Source organism: Amblyomma mixtum, chromosome 1, assembly GCF_055824585.1.
Source record: "Amblyomma mixtum isolate Tamu chromosome 1, ASM5582458v1, whole genome shotgun sequence".
Classification (NCBI taxonomy): domain Eukaryota; kingdom Metazoa; phylum Arthropoda; class Arachnida; order Ixodida; family Ixodidae; genus Amblyomma; species Amblyomma mixtum.
The window spans coordinates 202,972,575-202,989,979 of record NC_143012.1 but is presented as its reverse complement, the minus strand read 5'-3'; the positions used below and the strand labels follow the sequence as shown (position 1 = coordinate 202,989,979).

The window sequence follows — 17,405 nt, the reverse complement described above, 5'->3', positions numbered from 1 at the left end:
TACACATGAGAGACGAGCGTCACAGAATTCGTGCTTAACCACAACAAAAATAATGTCAGTACCTCGACTAGAAATGAAAGTGTTAAATACATAACAAATCGTTATGCAACTGTCATCATAGTAGATTTAAAAAACAATATTTTTGATGCAAAAGAGTTCACAAGGAAAAGAAAAACAAACAAACAAAACATTGCAGGAAGATTTAGCCAGAAAGGCAGGAGAGTTTGCCAGGGCTTTCATTAATTCCAGCAGACAAGGTGTTAAATTTAAATATTAGATAGGATTCACAGGCTTCCCTGTCGTAATGTGTCTGGAAGCCAGATTGGAGTATGGTGGCCTTGAAGTTTCCAAATGAATGGCCTTTTGTCGTTACGTGTCTTGAAAGAGGCAGATCTGGCAGTGATCTTATGTGTGCTCTGTGGTTATTTATTCTCAATCGGAAAGGAGTTTCAGTTTGCCCGATATACTGAGAACGGCACACACCGCACTCGAGGAGGTAGACTACGTTGCTGGTGTCACAGTTGAAATCTCCTCGAATTTTGAATGAGAAAGACGACGCTGTGCTGCGAGCTTCTGTGACCTTATTCATCATTGGACAAAGTTTACAGCGCGGTTTATTGCAAGGTGTGCACCCTGAGACTTCACCGTTGTCTAGTTTCGAGGAGGTTACGGCATCTTTGATATTTCTTGCCCTCCGATATACGACACGGGGTGGTTCGGGAAGCAAGCGCTTCATTTTGTCGCTCTGAAGGAGAATGTTGTGATGCTTTCTGAGAATAGCGTTAACATTCGGTGCTGTTGGAGAGTATGTTAATATCAGATTAGTTGGGTAGTTCGTCTGCGCAGTCTTGGTGTTATTTAGCATTGTACGGCGGTCTTGTACTGCAGCTTTTTCCAAGGCATCGTCGATGATAGGCTTCGGGTAGCGCTGTCGGACCAAATCCTTGCGGAGTGTCTCACAGTTAGAAGCGAAGTCCTCTTCACGGGAGCAAATGCGTTTAAATCTGAGAGCCTGGCTATATGGTATTCCTTTCTTGCAATGATTTACGTGGCTACTTTTAAAATGCAAGTATTGGTGCCTGTCCGTTGGCTTCCTAAACACGGAGGTGACAAGCTTGTTTTGCGAGATCTGAAGTTTGACATCCAGAAAGCTGATCGTAGTGGTTGAGTAGGTGTGGGAAAAAGAGATGCTTCTGTGAGCATTATTAAAGTTAGCGATGAATTTGAGTAGCTCTTCTTCACCATGGCACCATATAAGAAATATGTCATCTATAAACCTTCTATAAAAAAGGGGTCTTAAGAGACAGCTCTCTAGGTATTCAGTTTCCTGAATGCCCATAAATATATTGGCATAATTAGGACCAACTTTTGTCCCCATTGATGTGCCACTAATTTGCACATAGTGGTCGCCATCAAATTCAAAGTTATTCATTTCCAGAACCAAATGCAGAAGTGTTTAGAGGGTCGTGCCATCCACTGGTCTTTCCAGCGCTGAACCTCTGTAAGCTTTAGCGACCGCCCTGATCCCATCCGAGTGGGGTATGTTGGTGTATAGGGACGCGACATCGAGGGTAACGAGTATGCTGTTTTCTGGAATGAACAGATCAATTATGTCAGAAAGGAAATGAGTTGTGTCTTTAACAAACGAAGGAAAAGTTGGTGGTATGTCTCTGATTAAGCTGTCGACAAAACTGGAAATTTTTTCTGACGCGGTTCCTATTCCGGAAATAATTGGTCGTCCTGGATTATTTTCCTTATGTATTTTTGGCAGAAGGTAGAACCTACCGGGGATGGGAGACAACGGAAGCAAAGACTTGGCGATTTTATCAGTTATTTTGTTCTCCTTTACGAGGTCTTCTAGAGTGATTTGGACCAGATGTTTGAAATGTGAAGTTGGGTCGGAAGCTACAGGTTTGTAAAAAGATTTGTTGCTCAGCTGCCGCTCTGCCTCATTCTTGTAGTCTGTGGTATTCATGACGACAATTGCACCACCTTTGTCTGCGGGCTTTATAATTATGTCGGAGCGTGTGGCGAGAGACTTCAAGGCAATTTGTTCCTTGTGTGTAAGATTTTTTCGGCAATATGAGCGCCTTTTATATTCGGACAGTATATCACTGTGCACGGCCTTTATGTAGAGATCGAGACATTTTTCGCGCTGTGGCGGTGGAGTCCAGTGCACAGTTGATGGAAGAGATGGCCCAGCGTCTTTGACACCAGCAACGTAGTCTACCTCCTCGAGTGCGGTGTGTGCCGTGCTCAGTATATCGGGCAAACTGAAACTCCTTTCCGATTGAGAATAAATAACCACAGAGCATACATAAGATCACTGCCAGATCTGCCTCTTTCAAGACACGTAACGACAAAAGGCCATTCATTTGGAAACTTCAAGGCCACCATACTCCAATCTGGCTTCCAGACACATTACGACAGGGAAGCCTGTGAATCCTATCTAATATTTAAATTTAACACCTTGTCTGCTGGAATTAATGAAAGCCCTGGCAAACTCTCCTGCCTTTCTGGCTAAATTTTCCTGCAATGTTTTGTTTGTTTGTTTTTCTTTTCCTTGTGAACTCTTTTGCATCAAAAATATTGTTTTTTAAATCTACTATGATGACAGTTGCATAACGATTTGTTATGTATTTAACACTTTCATTTCTAGTCGAGGTACTGACATTATTTTTGTTGTGGTTAAGCACGAATTCTGTGACGCTCGTCTCTCATGTGTATTCACCGCATTATTATCATTTTGTTGGTGCTGATCACGGCGTTTGGGTAAACTTTGTTTCTTGGGACAATTTTTCACACTCTTGAACTCTATTATTTTGGGCGCCTCTATTATCTCGCGTGCCATTTGTATTTATTCTAATATTGTTGTTGTGTTATTCCTAAGCGGTGTTTCCTGTAATGAAATTTGCCTTTTTGGTACACTTTCTAACACTCTGGCGCTGCCTTTAATTTAATTTGTGGGCTTTTACGCATTTCCCCACATATCCTCTGCTAAAGAATGCTACAAAAGTGACACAATCTTGTGTATATTCTGTGTATACATGTCGCCTCTGCGTGTGTGTGTTTTTGTTCCTTTCGGCCATCGCAGTGCCATTTTCTGTCTTTATTTATACTTTTTTTTCCCCACTCCTGTAAAGAAGGAGCCTATCCATGTGGTTCTCACGTGCGACCCTCATGTGGTTTTGTTTCCTTCGGCCATCGCAGTGCCATTTTTTGTCTTTTTTGTCTTTACTTATTCTTTTTTCTACTCCTGTAAGGAAGGAGCTTTCCATATGGTCTTCATATGCAACCTCATCTGGTTTTGGGGGTCCGCGTGCCACCCGTGGAAACACTTAGCTCAACCGCAACCTGTGCGTTCTCGTGCTTTCTTCTGGAGTCGCGCGGGGCCACACAGAGGTGGCTAGAGGCGATACTTACGCACACAATAGGTGATATGCAAAATTACTTGTACGTCGGCCAACACTGGGTGCAAAATTTCGGCCGCCATCTTGGTTACGTCGAGAAGCACGGAGCACTGCTGACACCGTATACATGCTCCGTGCGCCCGAAGCAGCCGTAGAGTCTTTGCGTGCCGAAGTTTTTTGCGCAACGTGCGGCGTTGACATGGCGGAACATCGGCGTTTTCCGAACTCTGACCACGAGATGTGGAAAAACGATTTAGAAGCCCTTCCGCATTTGTCGGACAGTGCTTTGGCAGACTTGTGTGCGTCGGCAGGGCCGTCGAGTCGGCAGCAGAATAAGTCCTACATATTTGCTGTCGAATCGTATACGCTCCCTTCATCGGTATCTACCAACGCCTGCGACTCAAGGTGCGTATGCTTGATTTCTAGGATTCCTTGTAAACACTGCTCCTAGCCAGAGGCCACTGCGCGAACGTTTTTACTCAAGCGTGCGCTGCTCACGAGCGGGGACAGTCAGCGATATCGTATATGAAGAGTAAAAAAAAGCCAACAAAAACATACTGCTTACTCCTGAGCAGCACAGAACATGCGACTGCAAATGTTGGCTGTACAGTTCTTGTGAGCACAGGGCTCCGTGGCGCAGGGCTTGCGTAGTCTCATGGCTAGTTGCGCACCGTGCTCATAGCTACACACGATCCCGGCGCGACATTCTCGCGTCTTGGCCACTGCTCATGACGTGTTGCTTTCAATATTACGCGACTGCGGATGCAGCTCGTTCGGTTGAAAAGCCGCCGGCCTCGTTGTAGTTCGCACCGCCTCGTAGTAGTAGTCCGCACCGCGCGTCGGGAATATCCCTTTCGGGTGTCCTCCCAGATATGAGGATATGAGAGACAGGCGTCATTTCGTTTCCTTAAGACCAATTTTCATTTCGTTTTCCTGCCCTTACGGCGCGGTTCGGGTGTCCACCGAGATATGAGAGACAGGCATCATTTCCTTTCCTGCCGGAAAGGCATTGCACGGAACAGGCGATGGCGTTCTGTTCCATGGACTCCTTGGCAACGCTGCAACATGCTCTCGCGAAGCTTAAGCATCCTTCAATTTTTTTTTATGTATTAATGGATGGCATGGAATGATTACTCATACACCCCACTTCACCATGTAATCTTTCTGCACAGAAACGTTGGTGTTATCTTCTACATATGATCTTTGTGTCTGCTATACAAATTATATAGTGATAGCACGTTCTCGTGTGGTACCCTGTACATTGATTGGGGCATGCCAATGCATTGCTTCACCATAGCTTACATGGCCTCTTTCCTCTCATTTGCATGCTTACAGTAGACACACCGGTTATACCTCAGAAGGACTACTGCCGAGCTGTAGTTGAGCCAAAATTTGCATGAATTTATCAGAGCAAGGCATGCATATGCATTAACTACAAGTCAAGTCGTGATTTATTCACAGGCTTCATGAGAAATTTGAAGTGCTGCTGTACAACGAATAAGTGAAATCATTCTGTGTACTTAAAAACTTTTATTTCTGTTTCGTTCACAGACTCGGCATCATCTATGCAAGGGCTACTTGCTTTCGAAGCCAGAAAAAGATGGGCCGGCCGTACAAGGTCCTTTTGGCATTTTTAAACAGTGGTTCAATCACTGATGCGACATGCGAGTGCGCTGCTGGATCAAGTGGATCCTGTAGCCACATTCTTGCTGCTGTGCGGCTCATGATTTTCCTAAAGAAAAAAGGATTTCAAGAAGCACCACCAGAGCTAGCTTGCACTGAGCTCCCTCAGCAATGGAGGCGCCCTCGACAGCACAACATCAGACCTATGAGCGTGCTGGACATTGATTGGAGGTGCCCTCGTGAAGGCGGCACACTTCTGCCAACACCAGCAAAGGTGTATGATGCTCAAGCAAAAAAGCTGGAGGAGCAGCAACAGCTGGACAGTTTCCACAAGCTGGGCGAAAGTCTCCATCAACTTGGAAGCAGTGAATTCGCTGCTGTCCTGTGTGCTGCAAAGGGGCCTTTCAGTGACACAAAACTGGGAATGGTGCCTTCTGGTTCACCACTGTCCTACCAGCAAACAAAGCTGCCTGCAGGCTTCAAGACATGGACAAATATTCCAGTGGGAAGTGGAGCATTTGCACCAGTTCCAGAGCTATTTCTATTTGACGGAGCTGTGCAACATACTTTTCCCAACACATTCAGTGAAGATGAATGGAGTATACTGAAGGTAAGTGTAACTTAGGTCTAGTACCTCAATTTAGTTTTCCTCTTTGTGCAGTTTTGCGAACTACAACCCTGTAATATGGTTGTCTGAAATTGTGCAAGCATGCACACCGCTGCCTGCTATAGTAGCTATAGAGTTCCTTGTAGAGTTGAACATAAGGTAGATGCATCTGTAAAAACAGCAGACTTCAATGATGCATGAAGAAGAGTACATCATGGAGCATGGCGAGACTTAACCCTATTAAAATGAAAGAGATCACAGAACTTATTTCTACCTGAGTCGAGACCAACAACAAAAATGAGGCACCCAACAGCAAGCTGCTAGACGTTGCTGGTTCACACTTTGTTCTATTTCCTGCAGGAAATCCAGGTGTCTCCCGAAGATGCCAGACAACTTGAGCGGAATTCAAGGCAACAGGCACAAAGCTCCTGCTGGAAGGAGGGCCGGCTCAACAGATTGACTGCATCCTGCTTCGGCAGGGTACTGAAGAGGGACCAGTGGACCGACAAGGGCCTGCGGAACCTTATTGACCCAAAGGACTTGTCCCGTGTCCGTGCAATTCAGTACGGCCGGAGAAACGAAAGTGCTGCCTCAGCCAGATATTGTGCTACTATGAGGCGCCTTGGCCATCAAATCACTCTTCAGCACTGCGGATTGGTGGTACACCCAACATCTCCATGGCTAGGCGCCAGCCCCGACAGGCTTGTGTACGACCCAGAAGAGCTGACATATGGAGTCCTAGAGGTCAAGTGTCCATACTCTCTAAAGGACAGCGAGTCAGACCAAGCTAGGTCAGCAGAGTTCTGCATAACTTTTGAGGAAAATGATGAGCCAAGTCTCAAGAGAGACCACGAATACTATGCTCAAGTAGTTGGCCAAATGGCTCTCACAGAATGCCAGTGGGCAGACTTTGTTGTCTGTTCAGAAAAATGGACTGCCATAGAGCGCATCCGTTTCGATGAAGCAGAGTGGGCATGCATGAAGACAAAGCTGGACAGCTTTTTTTTTACTCAAATGCTGCCACATGTTGTATGCAGACACAGTGCCACATAAAGACTTAACAAAAGTCAGTGGATGCTTGGAATGTGTTACTAGTGAATATACATGTGTAAGAAAGAGAGTTGGGGTTTGCTGCCCCAGCGGCTAGCGCCGATGAAGGAGAGGAAGAAGACAGAAGACAAAGTTGACGAAGCTCCAACAAGCTCTGGTGCGCGCTTGCGAACGCCGGCGTACTGAGAAGCACTGCTGGAACAAGGACTGTGGCCGTACACACTACCTGTGCGAGTTCCCACATTACACTTGGTGGAGGTGCTGCTTGCTCTTCTCCTGGAGCTACGCCACGATGCCCAGGCTACCAGGCTCTGCCACGACAACCAAAACTTCAGCCCAACCTGTACCCACCGCTGTCGTCTCTTCCGGTGCCGTCCGGAAGCGCGACCCTGCGATTTTCAGCGGCACTGACGACACAGATGTAAAAGATTGGCTAGCCTCCTACGAATGCGAGTGCTTACAACAAATGGGATGACGTCGTTAAGCTCACGAATGTCATCTTCTACTTGACCGATGTCACCAATTTGTGGTTCCGCAACCACGAAGCGGATTTTACTACCTGGACGGCTCTAAAAACCAGCCTGACGGACGTCTTTGGCCGCCCCGCTGTCCAAAAACTTCGTGCTGAACAACGGTTGCGCAGTCGTGCCCAGCAGAACGGCGAGAACTTCACCAGTTATATCGAGGACGTCATTGATTTGTGTAAGCGGCTCAATCCATCTACGAGCGAGGCTGACAAAATCCGACACATTCTGAAAGGGATTGAGGACGATGCGTTTCAAATGTTGTTGTCTAAAGATCCCCAAACCGTCTCCGACGTGGTGTCTTTGTGTCAGAACTACGATGAGCTCCGCAAGCAGCGACATGTCCCCCGCCGTACCACTTGCTCGGACGACACCATTTCGAGCTTGGCAGCAGACAGTCCTGCCCACGATCAGCCGACACTTCTTCAGCACATCAAGCAGTTTGTGCGGGAGGAGGTCGCTCGTCAATTATCGCTGGTTACCTGCCAACCCGCTCCAACGCCATCGCTGTCGCCCTCTATTCAGCGTGTCATCCAGGAGCAGGTAGCTGAGGTCCTGCCGCCTGCTAATCCACCCCCTCTGGTCACTGCACCGCTGACATATGCTGAAGCAGTCGCCCGGCCACGACCTCAGCCGGTTATGCCTGCTTATGCGCCACCTGTCAACGTATACTCTCAGCAGCAGCTCGCCCCTGCACTGCCCCTCCCTCACCATCCTCTGCCTCGCACTGGTCCCCGCCCTGTGAATCCGTGGCGCACCCCAGATAACCGCCCAATTTGCTATGCCTGTGGCCTCGCTGGTCATGTGGCCCGCTGGTGCCGCACACGCGGATCCTGTCCTTACGACTACGGGCGCCCACCGACGTACGATGTTTCGTTGCCTTCCGTCCCTGTCACTTCTCCTCTGCCGCCTCCGAATCCCTCTCCGCCTCGCTCCGACTCCTACAACCGAAGCCATCGGTCGCCATCTCCTCGACGCCGTTCGCTCTCTCCTATGCGCCGCTGGTCCCCACCACTTCAAGCGGAAAACAAGGCGCCGCAGTTCCGGAGGCAAGAACTGCGCCGTCAACGACCGTCTCAAGCCCTATCGCCGCTCCTATGAACGTTATTGAAGTGATCGTTGAAGGTGTTACTGTTGACGCGCTTATTGACACTGGTGCTGCCGTGTCCATCATTAGTCGCAACTTGTGCCGCAAATTAAAACAAGTGATGACGCCGTTTTCTGACCTTTCGCTTTGCACCGCCAGCGCTGACCCCATTCGCCCTCTCGCACCGTGCACTGCCCGCCTCGTCATCCAAGGTCTCTCGTACACCACTGAGTTCTTCGTTCTCGCCCGCTCCTCTCATGACATCATCCTCGGGTGGGACTTTCTGTCCGCGCATCGCGCCATCATTGACTGTGCACGTGCTGAAATTGATTTGTCGCCGCTGTGTGATGCTCTTGTGGACGCCGCCCCTGTTACCGCCGCGCCTATTCTCGCCGCTGACGACGTCGACGTGCCAGCTTTCTCTTCTGTTCTTGTGCCGCTGACTTGTGCTGCCCTCTCTGACGCAACTGTTCTTTATTCACCCTCTCCTCTTTGTGCGCACCGCAAGTCTGTTTTGCTCCCTAATGCTGTGCTCACCCTTTCTGGTGGTTGTGGCGCTCTGTACATTGCGAACCCGTTGCCTTTCCCCACCACTTTACTTCGGGGAGAATCGCTTGGCACGGTTGATGTCATCGATCTCGACGACGCTTCTCCTGTCCTTGATGACCCTGACGCCCATGACATCAACGCCCTCACCCCTCCCGCCGACGTCCACGACCCGTCCTCCCCGGATATGTTTTCCCATTCTGTCGATGCCGCTCTACCACCTCACCAACGCGCCCAGCTCATCGCTTTGCTGCAGCGCTTCCGCGCATCCGTCGGCTCTCCTCAAGCACCGTTGGGTCGTGCAACAGCGGTTCGCCACCATATCGACACTGGTACACATGGACCCCTGCGCCAACGCCCCTATCGCGTCTCCTCCGCCGAGCGCCGCATCATTGATGAACAGGTGAACGACATGCTAAACCGCGGCGTGATCCAGCCCTCTCACAGCCCGTGGGCTTCTCCATGCAGTCGTGCTCGTCAAGAAAAAGGACGGCTTCATTCGATTCTGCGTAGACTACCGCCGGCTAAACAAAATTACTCGGAAGGACGTCTACCCCCTGCCTCGTATAGATGACGCGCTGGATTGCCTACAGGGAGCGGAGTACTTTTCTTCGTTGGATCGGCGCTCTGGGTACTGGCAGGTGCCGATGGCCGACGTTGATCGCCCGAAAACAGCTTTCATCACACCTGATGGGCTGTATGAATTTAATGTGATGCCCTTTGGTCTGTGCAACGCGCCTGCCACTTTTGAGCGTATGATGGACAACATCCTCCGTGGGCTTAAATGGCAGACATGTCTCTGCTACTTGGACGATGTTGTCATCTTCTCCCAGAATTTTCCGTCTCATCTTCTTCGCCTGGAGAGTGTTCTCCGCTGTCTCAGAGACGCTGGCCTGCAGCTGAACTTGAAACAAGTGTCACTTTGGCGCCCGACAGCTGACTATTCTAGGCCACGTCGTGTCCAAGGATGGTGTACTCCCGGACCCTGCCAAGCTCCGTGCAGTTGCTGATTTCCCGAAGCCCACATCCCTGAAAGAACTCAGAAGCTTTCTTGGCCTTTGCTCCTACTTTCGCCGGTTCGTCAAGAATTTTGCTGCCGTTATCGCCCCGCTGACGCAACTTCTCGCTGGTAGCCACGACTTGTCGGCTTGGTCCCCTGCATGTGACGAAGCTTTTGTTACGCTGCGCCAGCTCCTCACCTCTCCTCCGATCTTGCGCCATTTCGACCCTTCCGCGCCTACAGAACTGCACACAGACGCCAGCGACATTGGTCTCGGTGCCGTTCTAGCTCAGCGGAAACCTGGTTTCAATGAGTATGTCGTTGCTTACGCGAGCCGTGCGCTCACAAAAGCGGAGACTAATTATTCCGTCACAGAAAAAGAATGTTTGGCAATTATTTGGCCGATCACAAAATTTAGTCCTTATTTATATGGGCGCCCGTTCGATGTAATTACAGATCACCATGCCCTTTGTTGGCTGTCGTCACTCAAAGATCCATCTGGCCGCCTCGCTTGTTGGGCTCTGCGTTTACAAGATTACGACATTCGAGTCATTTATCGTTCCGGTCGTAAATACTCCGACACCGACGCTCTCTCGCGCTCCCCTGTGACCTCTGAGCCTGACTCGCCATCTATTTCCGGCCTCACACCTTCTCTTGACACTATTGATATGGCTTCTGAGCAGCGCAAAGATCCTTGGATTACTTCTCTTCTGGATTTCTTAGACAACCGATCAGCCCGCCTCCCTTGTCGAGCGCTCCGTCGTCAAGCTCATCACTTTGTCGTGCGTGACCAGCTGCTGTACCGTCGGAACTACCTCCCCGATGGTCGCAAATGGCTGCTCGTGATCCCCAGGCATCTCCGCTCCGCCATTTGTGCCACTTATCACGACGACCCGCAATGTGCTCATGCCGGTGTGCTGAAAACTTTTACCCGCCTGCGCCTTCGGTATTATTGGCAGGGTATGTACCGTTTTGTCCGCCAGTACATACGCTCTTGTCTGGGATGTCAGCGGCGCAAGAACCCACCACCGCACTCACCTGCTCCTCTGCAACCGTTACCGTGTCCGGCCCGGCCATTCGACCGTGTTGGAATCGACCTTTGTGGCCCTCTTCCCAGCACTACCGCAGGGCACCGCTGGATCATCGTCGCCATTGATCATCTCACGCGCTATGCCGAAACTGCCCCGTTGCCAGCTGCGACGGCCTCTGACGTAGCCGGTTTCATACTTCAGCACATCATTCTTCGTCACGGTGCACCACAGGAATTGCTCAGCGACCGGGGTCGCGTCTTCTTGTCCGGCGTCGTGAAAGGATTCCTTCAGGAGTGTCATATTGTTCACCGCACGACGTCTTCGTACCATCCGCAGACAAACGGCATGACCGAGCGCTTTAACCGGACCCTCGGCGACATGATGGCCAAGTACATTTCTGCTGATCACTCAGACTGGGACCGCGTTCTACCTTTCGTTACATATGCCTACAACTGTGCAACACAAGCCACTACTGGTTTTCCCCCGTATTTTCTTCTGTACTGACGCGAGCCTTCCTCCATCATGGACACCGTACTTCCTTACCGCCCCGATTCGTCCGAATTTACAACCGTTTCTCAGGCCGCTGCGCATGCCGAAGAATGCCGTCAACTCGCCCGTTCTTTTACTTCACACGACCAGCACAGTCAGAAAAGCTCCCGTGCCGCTTCTCCCGGTCTGCCGCCGCCCTATCTTCCTGAATCCTTGGTTTGGCTTTGGGTGCCCTCCTCCAGCTCAGGACAGTCTGCAAAACTGCTGAGCAAATATCAGGGCCCCTATCGCGTTGTGCAGCAGACATCGCCAGTTAACTATCTCATGGAGCCCATCACGCCTTCGTCTGATCATCGCCGCCGCGGCCGTGAAATTGTGCACTTAGACCGCCTGAAGCCGTACTACGACCCAGCCATCGTCTCGTGCCCTTAGGCCGCCAGGATGGCGCCTTTTCATCCCGGGGGTATTGTAAGAAAGAGAGTTGGGGTTTGCTGCCCTAGCGGCTAGCGCCGATGAAGGAGAGGAAGAAGACAGAAGACAAAGTTGACGAAGCTCCAACAAGCTCTGGTGCGCGCTTGCGAACGCCGGCGTACTGAGAAGCACTGCTGGAACAAGGACTGTGGCCGTCCACACTACCTGTGCGAGTCCCCACATTACACATGCTACAGCTACAAGTTTTGTCTCCTTATTCAATTGCTCTGAATAACATGATACAGAGAAGTATTGTTAAAGTATGCAAAATATACAAGCAGCACAACAAAACAAGGAAGTAATGAAAAAACATCCATACATCACAAAAGACATCATTACAAATGTAGCAGTGCCAGAAATATAAATATAAAATAGTGAATAAATGAGTAAGAACTACAGCCCGACATGTTAACAGAAGACTCTTCATTACCTATACATACAAAACATGCCGCTTACTACTGCGATCCTTTGGAACAAAAATTTCGAGAGGGCACTTTGGTGAACCAAAGTGCGATGAGGCGAAAGCTTTTCGTGCAACGCTCTCCAGGGTCTTTACGCTAGACAAGAACTGCATAGGCGTTAGCAGGAAGCCGGCGTAGCGTAGTGGTTGGCATACTCAGCTATGGAACGGAAGGATGGTGGTTAGAATCTCGCCGTCCACAAGATTTTAGGATTTTTTTTCTTATCGAGTGACTCATCAGCGCACAGATCCCGCGCAGATTTTCGCTCCATGAGCATAGAAAAGCTTTCGCCTTAAAAGTGCCTATAAATAGCCTGCCAGCACAACCTACCAGCTTTCTATGAATGACCTGTATGCAGTAATACATGATCCCTTAAATCACATCTGATCTGCAGGCCAGTGGGCCACAAAGGAAAAGAATCTGGACATACAAAGTCCACAAACCACATGAAAATGAGAGCACCTAAGTTATTAAGTGTCCATGATGCGATATCATTTTTAATTTGAATGCCAGTCTCCGCCTGCTTCTCCTTGAGCTAGGCAGTAGGCATGGTCATCCTGGCTGCTCTCACAGTTGAGCATCCTCTGCCACAAGCCACTTTTAACGCAATAGCTGGGTACGCTACCTCTACACCACCAAGGAAAACTCTTTCAGTGAATATAAACAGACTTCTTACAAGCACTTCGCCTCGTACAGTGTGTACATCAGACTACAGCTACCACTACTAGCTATCACTCTGATGGAGAAGTGCGGTTTTCAGATAGGTTCGGCCTCGTTTTTCGTGTGGTTTGCAGACAATATGCACCCGACTTTGCCAGTGGGAGCGCAACACATTTTATGCTTGGTACAAAGTGGAGAATAAAAAGTGGTAAGCAACACTATTCAGATTTCATAGTAGAAGGAAAATTGGGCATAAAAGAGTATGTCAGCAACTAAAACACATCAATGTGATGGCATAAAGTATAGAGGCCTTACTACTACAACGTACATCAGAAGCATGTGAAAGCACGGGCTGCATTAGCGTTGTGCCTCATCTCAAGTGCTTTAAATGCTGTCGCTGCACAAAGCATACAATGTAGAAAAATGCTTCAAAAGTATGTATTACATATATTAAGCACAGTGACAAATGTGAAGCATCATTCGTATGGCTATGCCTTAATGGCACAAACTGCACAAGACTTGAATAAAGCAATGCTCACAATAGTCAAGAGTATACAACACGAAAGGATTCTTGAATGGAGAAAGCACTTATGGACATGCATTTCATTGGAACAACAAGCTTCGCCACTGCAGTGGCTATATGGTGTTCGCCTGTTCACTAAAGATACGGGTTCGACTCCGGCCACGGCGGTTGCATTTCGATCCAGGCGAAATGCTGGGGCCCGTGTACTATGCCATGTCAGTGCAAGTTAAAGAATTTCAGGTCGTCAACATTTTCGGAGCCCTCCACTGTAGCACCCCTCATAGCCTGAGTCCCTTGGGGATGTGAAAAGCCATCAAAAAGCAAAAAAAAAAACAATGACCTTGCAGAACAGGTTACGTAAAACAAGCAGAGTTTGTACAAAGAACCCGCGTCTTTCAGGTCAGCAGCCGAGCACCATAACCAGAGTGGTGCCCACTGCGGTGGCTCAATGGCTATGGTGCTCGGCTGCTGACCCGAAAGACTCGGCCGCGGCGGTTGAATTTCTTTGGAGGAGAAATTCTAGAGGCCCGTGTACTGTGCGATGTCAGTGCACGTACAAGAACCCCAGGTGGTCGAAATTTCCGGAGCCCTCCACTACGGCGTCTCTCATAGCCTGAGTCGCTTTGGGAAGTTAGACCCCATAAACCATAACCCAAACCAAAGCTTGTAAGAAGGGATAAAATACAACAAATAACAGACAGGCTGGAGCACTGCCTCAATTCATTCAGGCAGATAAATGTAGGAAGAGCAACAAATACAGAACAAAAATAGATAACAGTGCTGCAAATGCAGCGCTGCGTAGCCTCTTTTGTGTTAAGTCTTCATTGCACACGTGCTGTTTATCTGCCATGGTAAGCTCGCATGGAGCTGTTATGAAAATGCATCGGCATTGTTTTGGCACTGAATTAGAGAACTTTGGAAATTTGTGAGGATAGTTGCTACTGTCCAAATCTGATTAATCATTGGAGCTAGAGTAAGAGGGATTGGTCGGTCAAAAACATGATACCCCTTGATTCGCTGTATTCTCCGCTCCACGTGTATCCTGAGCGATGCAATCTCTTTAGTTTCCTGCACCTGGCCTCTTGAAAATGTGCCGCCTCTTAAAAATGGGGGTGTGTTCAATTTCACGCCCATCTTTTTCAAAAGATCATCAATAACGAACCCCTTGTCTGCCATAACACTGTCATTCTCTTCAAAATCTAGCTCCAAAAACCCACTCCTTACTACACACTCTCTGTCGGAAGTGGAGCCTGTAAACAGCTCAGACACAAATGTTACGAGCCCATTAGGAGAAACCCCTATGAGTCCTTTGAACGTGTTCGAGGATTTGTAAGAGGAGTAGGTGCTCGACTGAAGTGACAGAGATGATGGCACTTCACAGCGAATCTCTGTGGCATCTAGGATTACTCTTGTTGAGGCATAGTCCCCAACAAACACAGCTGGCATGTGCTCATTAATCACGTTTCTAGCTGCCCACAAGGGTAAACTGCCCAATTTGTTATACAGAAAATTCAGCCAGGATGTGCATATTCTTGACACTGTAGACTGTGCGATGCCAAACCTATGTGCTAGGTCAGCCTCAAACAATCCGAGACGCAGCCTAACCAAGACTAAGAAGAGCTGATTCTCAGCGCTCAACTTCCTCTTGCGGCCCTTTGCCGACCTAGCTGAACTGTTGCCCTCAGAACGCAGAACATTGCAGCCGTCGTCCCCAGGTTCCAGGAAGACCAGGAGAGATATGAAGTGCTCATAGCTTGGCAGCCCGCTATAGAAATGCACATCTTCATCACAATCTTTGAAATGTTCAATAGAAAAAGCAGATGTTCTTTCTTTCTCTAAAGTAAGCTGGTGAGCCATGGCAGTTTTCTCTGTTCGTAGTTCAAGAACTTCAGCCCTTGCTGACTGCAGCTGTTGTTTTAAAATACCACACTCATCGTGAAGCTTCCGGATGTCTTTGTTTTGCTTCTCGACAATGGCAACAAGACGCTCAATTTCTCCCTGATGCGATTGATCTGAAGATGCAAGCTCCGGCAGATCTTCAGTTTCTGCCTCCATGCTGGCATCTCTAGAAGTAGACAGTGCCTGTTCTGCTGTCAGACTTGGCGTGTGATCTTGTGCGGGCAGCAGCTGATTCTGCGGCTTGGCGCCTTGTTTAGGTGGCAGTGCTCCACGCTGCTTTGGTGGCTTGCGTTGTTGGCACTGCTTACCAAAGCTAAACACAGACGGCACTGCTGTTTCTCGGAGAATGTTATGGCCACTAGCCACACCAGGAATGAAATCATGCACTCGAAAATGTTTAGAGCATACTTTTGTGTACTTGGTCACAGCAAAATTTGGGCCTTCATCTCTTCGTATGGCTACAATCCACTTCTTATGCAGTGTGGCGTCCTTCGGGAAACGGTGAAAGGACACCTATAAAGAAAGACAGAGCTGTAACCTGATCTTCATTTTCTAGTACCTTTTGCAACAAAATGACTCAACCAAATTGTTAGAAGTTGCTCTGTATCTTGTCACCGCATGAAAACTTTCATATTCTCAAAAAGCGACAGCTTAACTAAACGTCCCAAGCATAAGATGGTAACATCGGACACGCACTTCTAGTCTGCGGTGGAGAGTTTCAAGTTGTTGCGGCTCTTGTGATATCACCTAGCCCCTGAAGCACAACCGTGAGCATAGTTGTCTTAAGCGAAGTACCAACTAACAAAGTGAAACCACAGCGCAAATATGTTTAAAGGGCACTGCGTTCGTACTTTCGTTGCTTATATGTATACAGAGCCGCGCTCGAGATCGGGCTCAGTGCGTGGAACCGAGTGCCAGGTTTAAAACTTAGCTTCATTTTCTCCTCAGGGATCCGCTCGAGAGGCAAGCCTGCTCACATGCGACGGTCGTCGTACTATTTTAAATGATTCCACTTTTTTTTTTAATCAGTTTGCGCCGCGAAAAAATTCTGGGCGCATGAAGCACATTCATGGGCACGTCACGCAGCCGAATCCTCGACGCGACTGGGTGCAGAAATGCGACATACGAAACCTATGCGCCACCTCCTACACCGAGAATACCGAATAACCGCTAGCGTCATTCGATTCCGTACGTGACACAATGCACCTGTTTCTACTCCTAAGCGGCGCGAAGCTTCAGCTTGCAACGAGGCACCGTGGGAAACCGGCGGCACGGACGCACTCTACGTGCAAGCTGGTGCCGCAGCTCATCAAACGACGCAGAATATAATCTTGTCGTAATTTTACACATTCCCGCTACGAAAAACGGTTAGCGTAGGGCAAGCTTCCTTTATATGTCTCAGCTGTACACCAAACAAGTCGGAGTCTCTCCCCAGACGCGATCATTTTATCACCGAAGAACAAACGCACCCGCGAGTAGCATTTACAATGCTGTGACACGTACATACCTTGTTTCCGTTGCTGTCGGTGACTCCACGCTGTTTACACAGTGGAACGCAGCAGTGAAACGGCATCTTTGCGGCAACAAAGGTAACAAAACGTGCAATGAACGCATACGTGCCGAGCGAGCCACAATATGGTGCCGTAGTAGCGTCGGTAGCGTCGTCTGCGCTCCTCGACGTAACCAATATGGCCGACTTAGTTATTTTCGCTCTCACTAGATGGCGCTATCTATTTTGCATAAGGCCTATTGGCAGGCACTTGCCTTCTTTTGTTAACCACCCCTACGCTTTTTTTTTCCCCTTAACTAGTCGCGTGCCCGCCCAGGCCCACCACCCTGTTTCACCTCTTTCACGGCGGCGCCTTTGCTGGCGCACCTTGACGTTTGGGTTTCGTGTCTCGGCTGTCTTCCTCTTTCCCCTTTGATTTTTTCTCATTTTTCTTTTTCAAGCCCTGTGTGTGCTATGTTCACTGCTATAAGAAGACCCTTCCATGCACTGTATGATCATTCTTGAAAAAGACCAG

At 48.9% G+C, this 17,405-nt stretch overlaps 2 protein-coding genes across 2 annotated transcripts; one reads left to right on the top strand and one right to left on the bottom strand.

Moving 5' to 3' along the window:
* The first annotated feature begins 3,609 nt into the window (after window positions 1–3,609).
* On the top strand, window positions 3,610–6,693 carry LOC149370580 (uncharacterized). Its single transcript, XM_089578025.1, has 3 exons — window positions 3,610–3,815; window positions 4,962–5,643; window positions 6,001–6,693. The coding sequence occupies exons 1-3, from the start codon at window positions 3,610–3,612 to the stop codon at window positions 6,691–6,693; spliced, it is 1,581 nt and encodes a 526-aa protein (XP_089434151.1).
* Window positions 6,694–12,856: 6,163 nt separating this feature from the next.
* Window positions 12,857–17,084, bottom strand: LOC149370579 (uncharacterized). The gene is made up of 2 exons (XM_089562298.1): window positions 16,889–17,084; window positions 12,857–15,894 (listed from the first exon to the last, which is right to left on the bottom strand). The coding sequence occupies exons 1-2, from the start codon at window positions 16,952–16,954 to the stop codon at window positions 14,353–14,355; spliced, it is 1,608 nt and encodes a 535-aa protein (XP_089418424.1). The 5' UTR covers window positions 16,955–17,084; the 3' UTR covers window positions 12,857–14,352.
* Between the last annotated feature and the right edge of the window lie 321 nt (window positions 17,085–17,405).

Coding starts and splice junctions, on each gene's coding strand:
- LOC149370579 (XM_089562298.1), bottom strand. CDS start 16,954: ATGCCGTTTCACTGCTGCGTTCCACTGTGTAAACAGCGTGGAGTCACC. Junction 15,895..16,888: donor CCGACAGCAACGGAAACAAG/GTATGTACGTGT, acceptor CTTTCTTTATAG/GTGTCCTTTCACCGTTTCCC.
- LOC149370580 (XM_089578025.1), top strand. CDS start 3,610: ATGGCGGAACATCGGCGTTTTCCGAACTCTGACCACGAGATGTGGAAA. Junction 3,816..4,961: donor ACCAACGCCTGCGACTCAAG/GTGCGTATGCTT, acceptor TTTCGTTCACAG/ACTCGGCATCATCTATGCAA. Junction 5,644..6,000: donor ATGAATGGAGTATACTGAAG/GTAAGTGTAACT, acceptor TATTTCCTGCAG/GAAATCCAGGTGTCTCCCGA.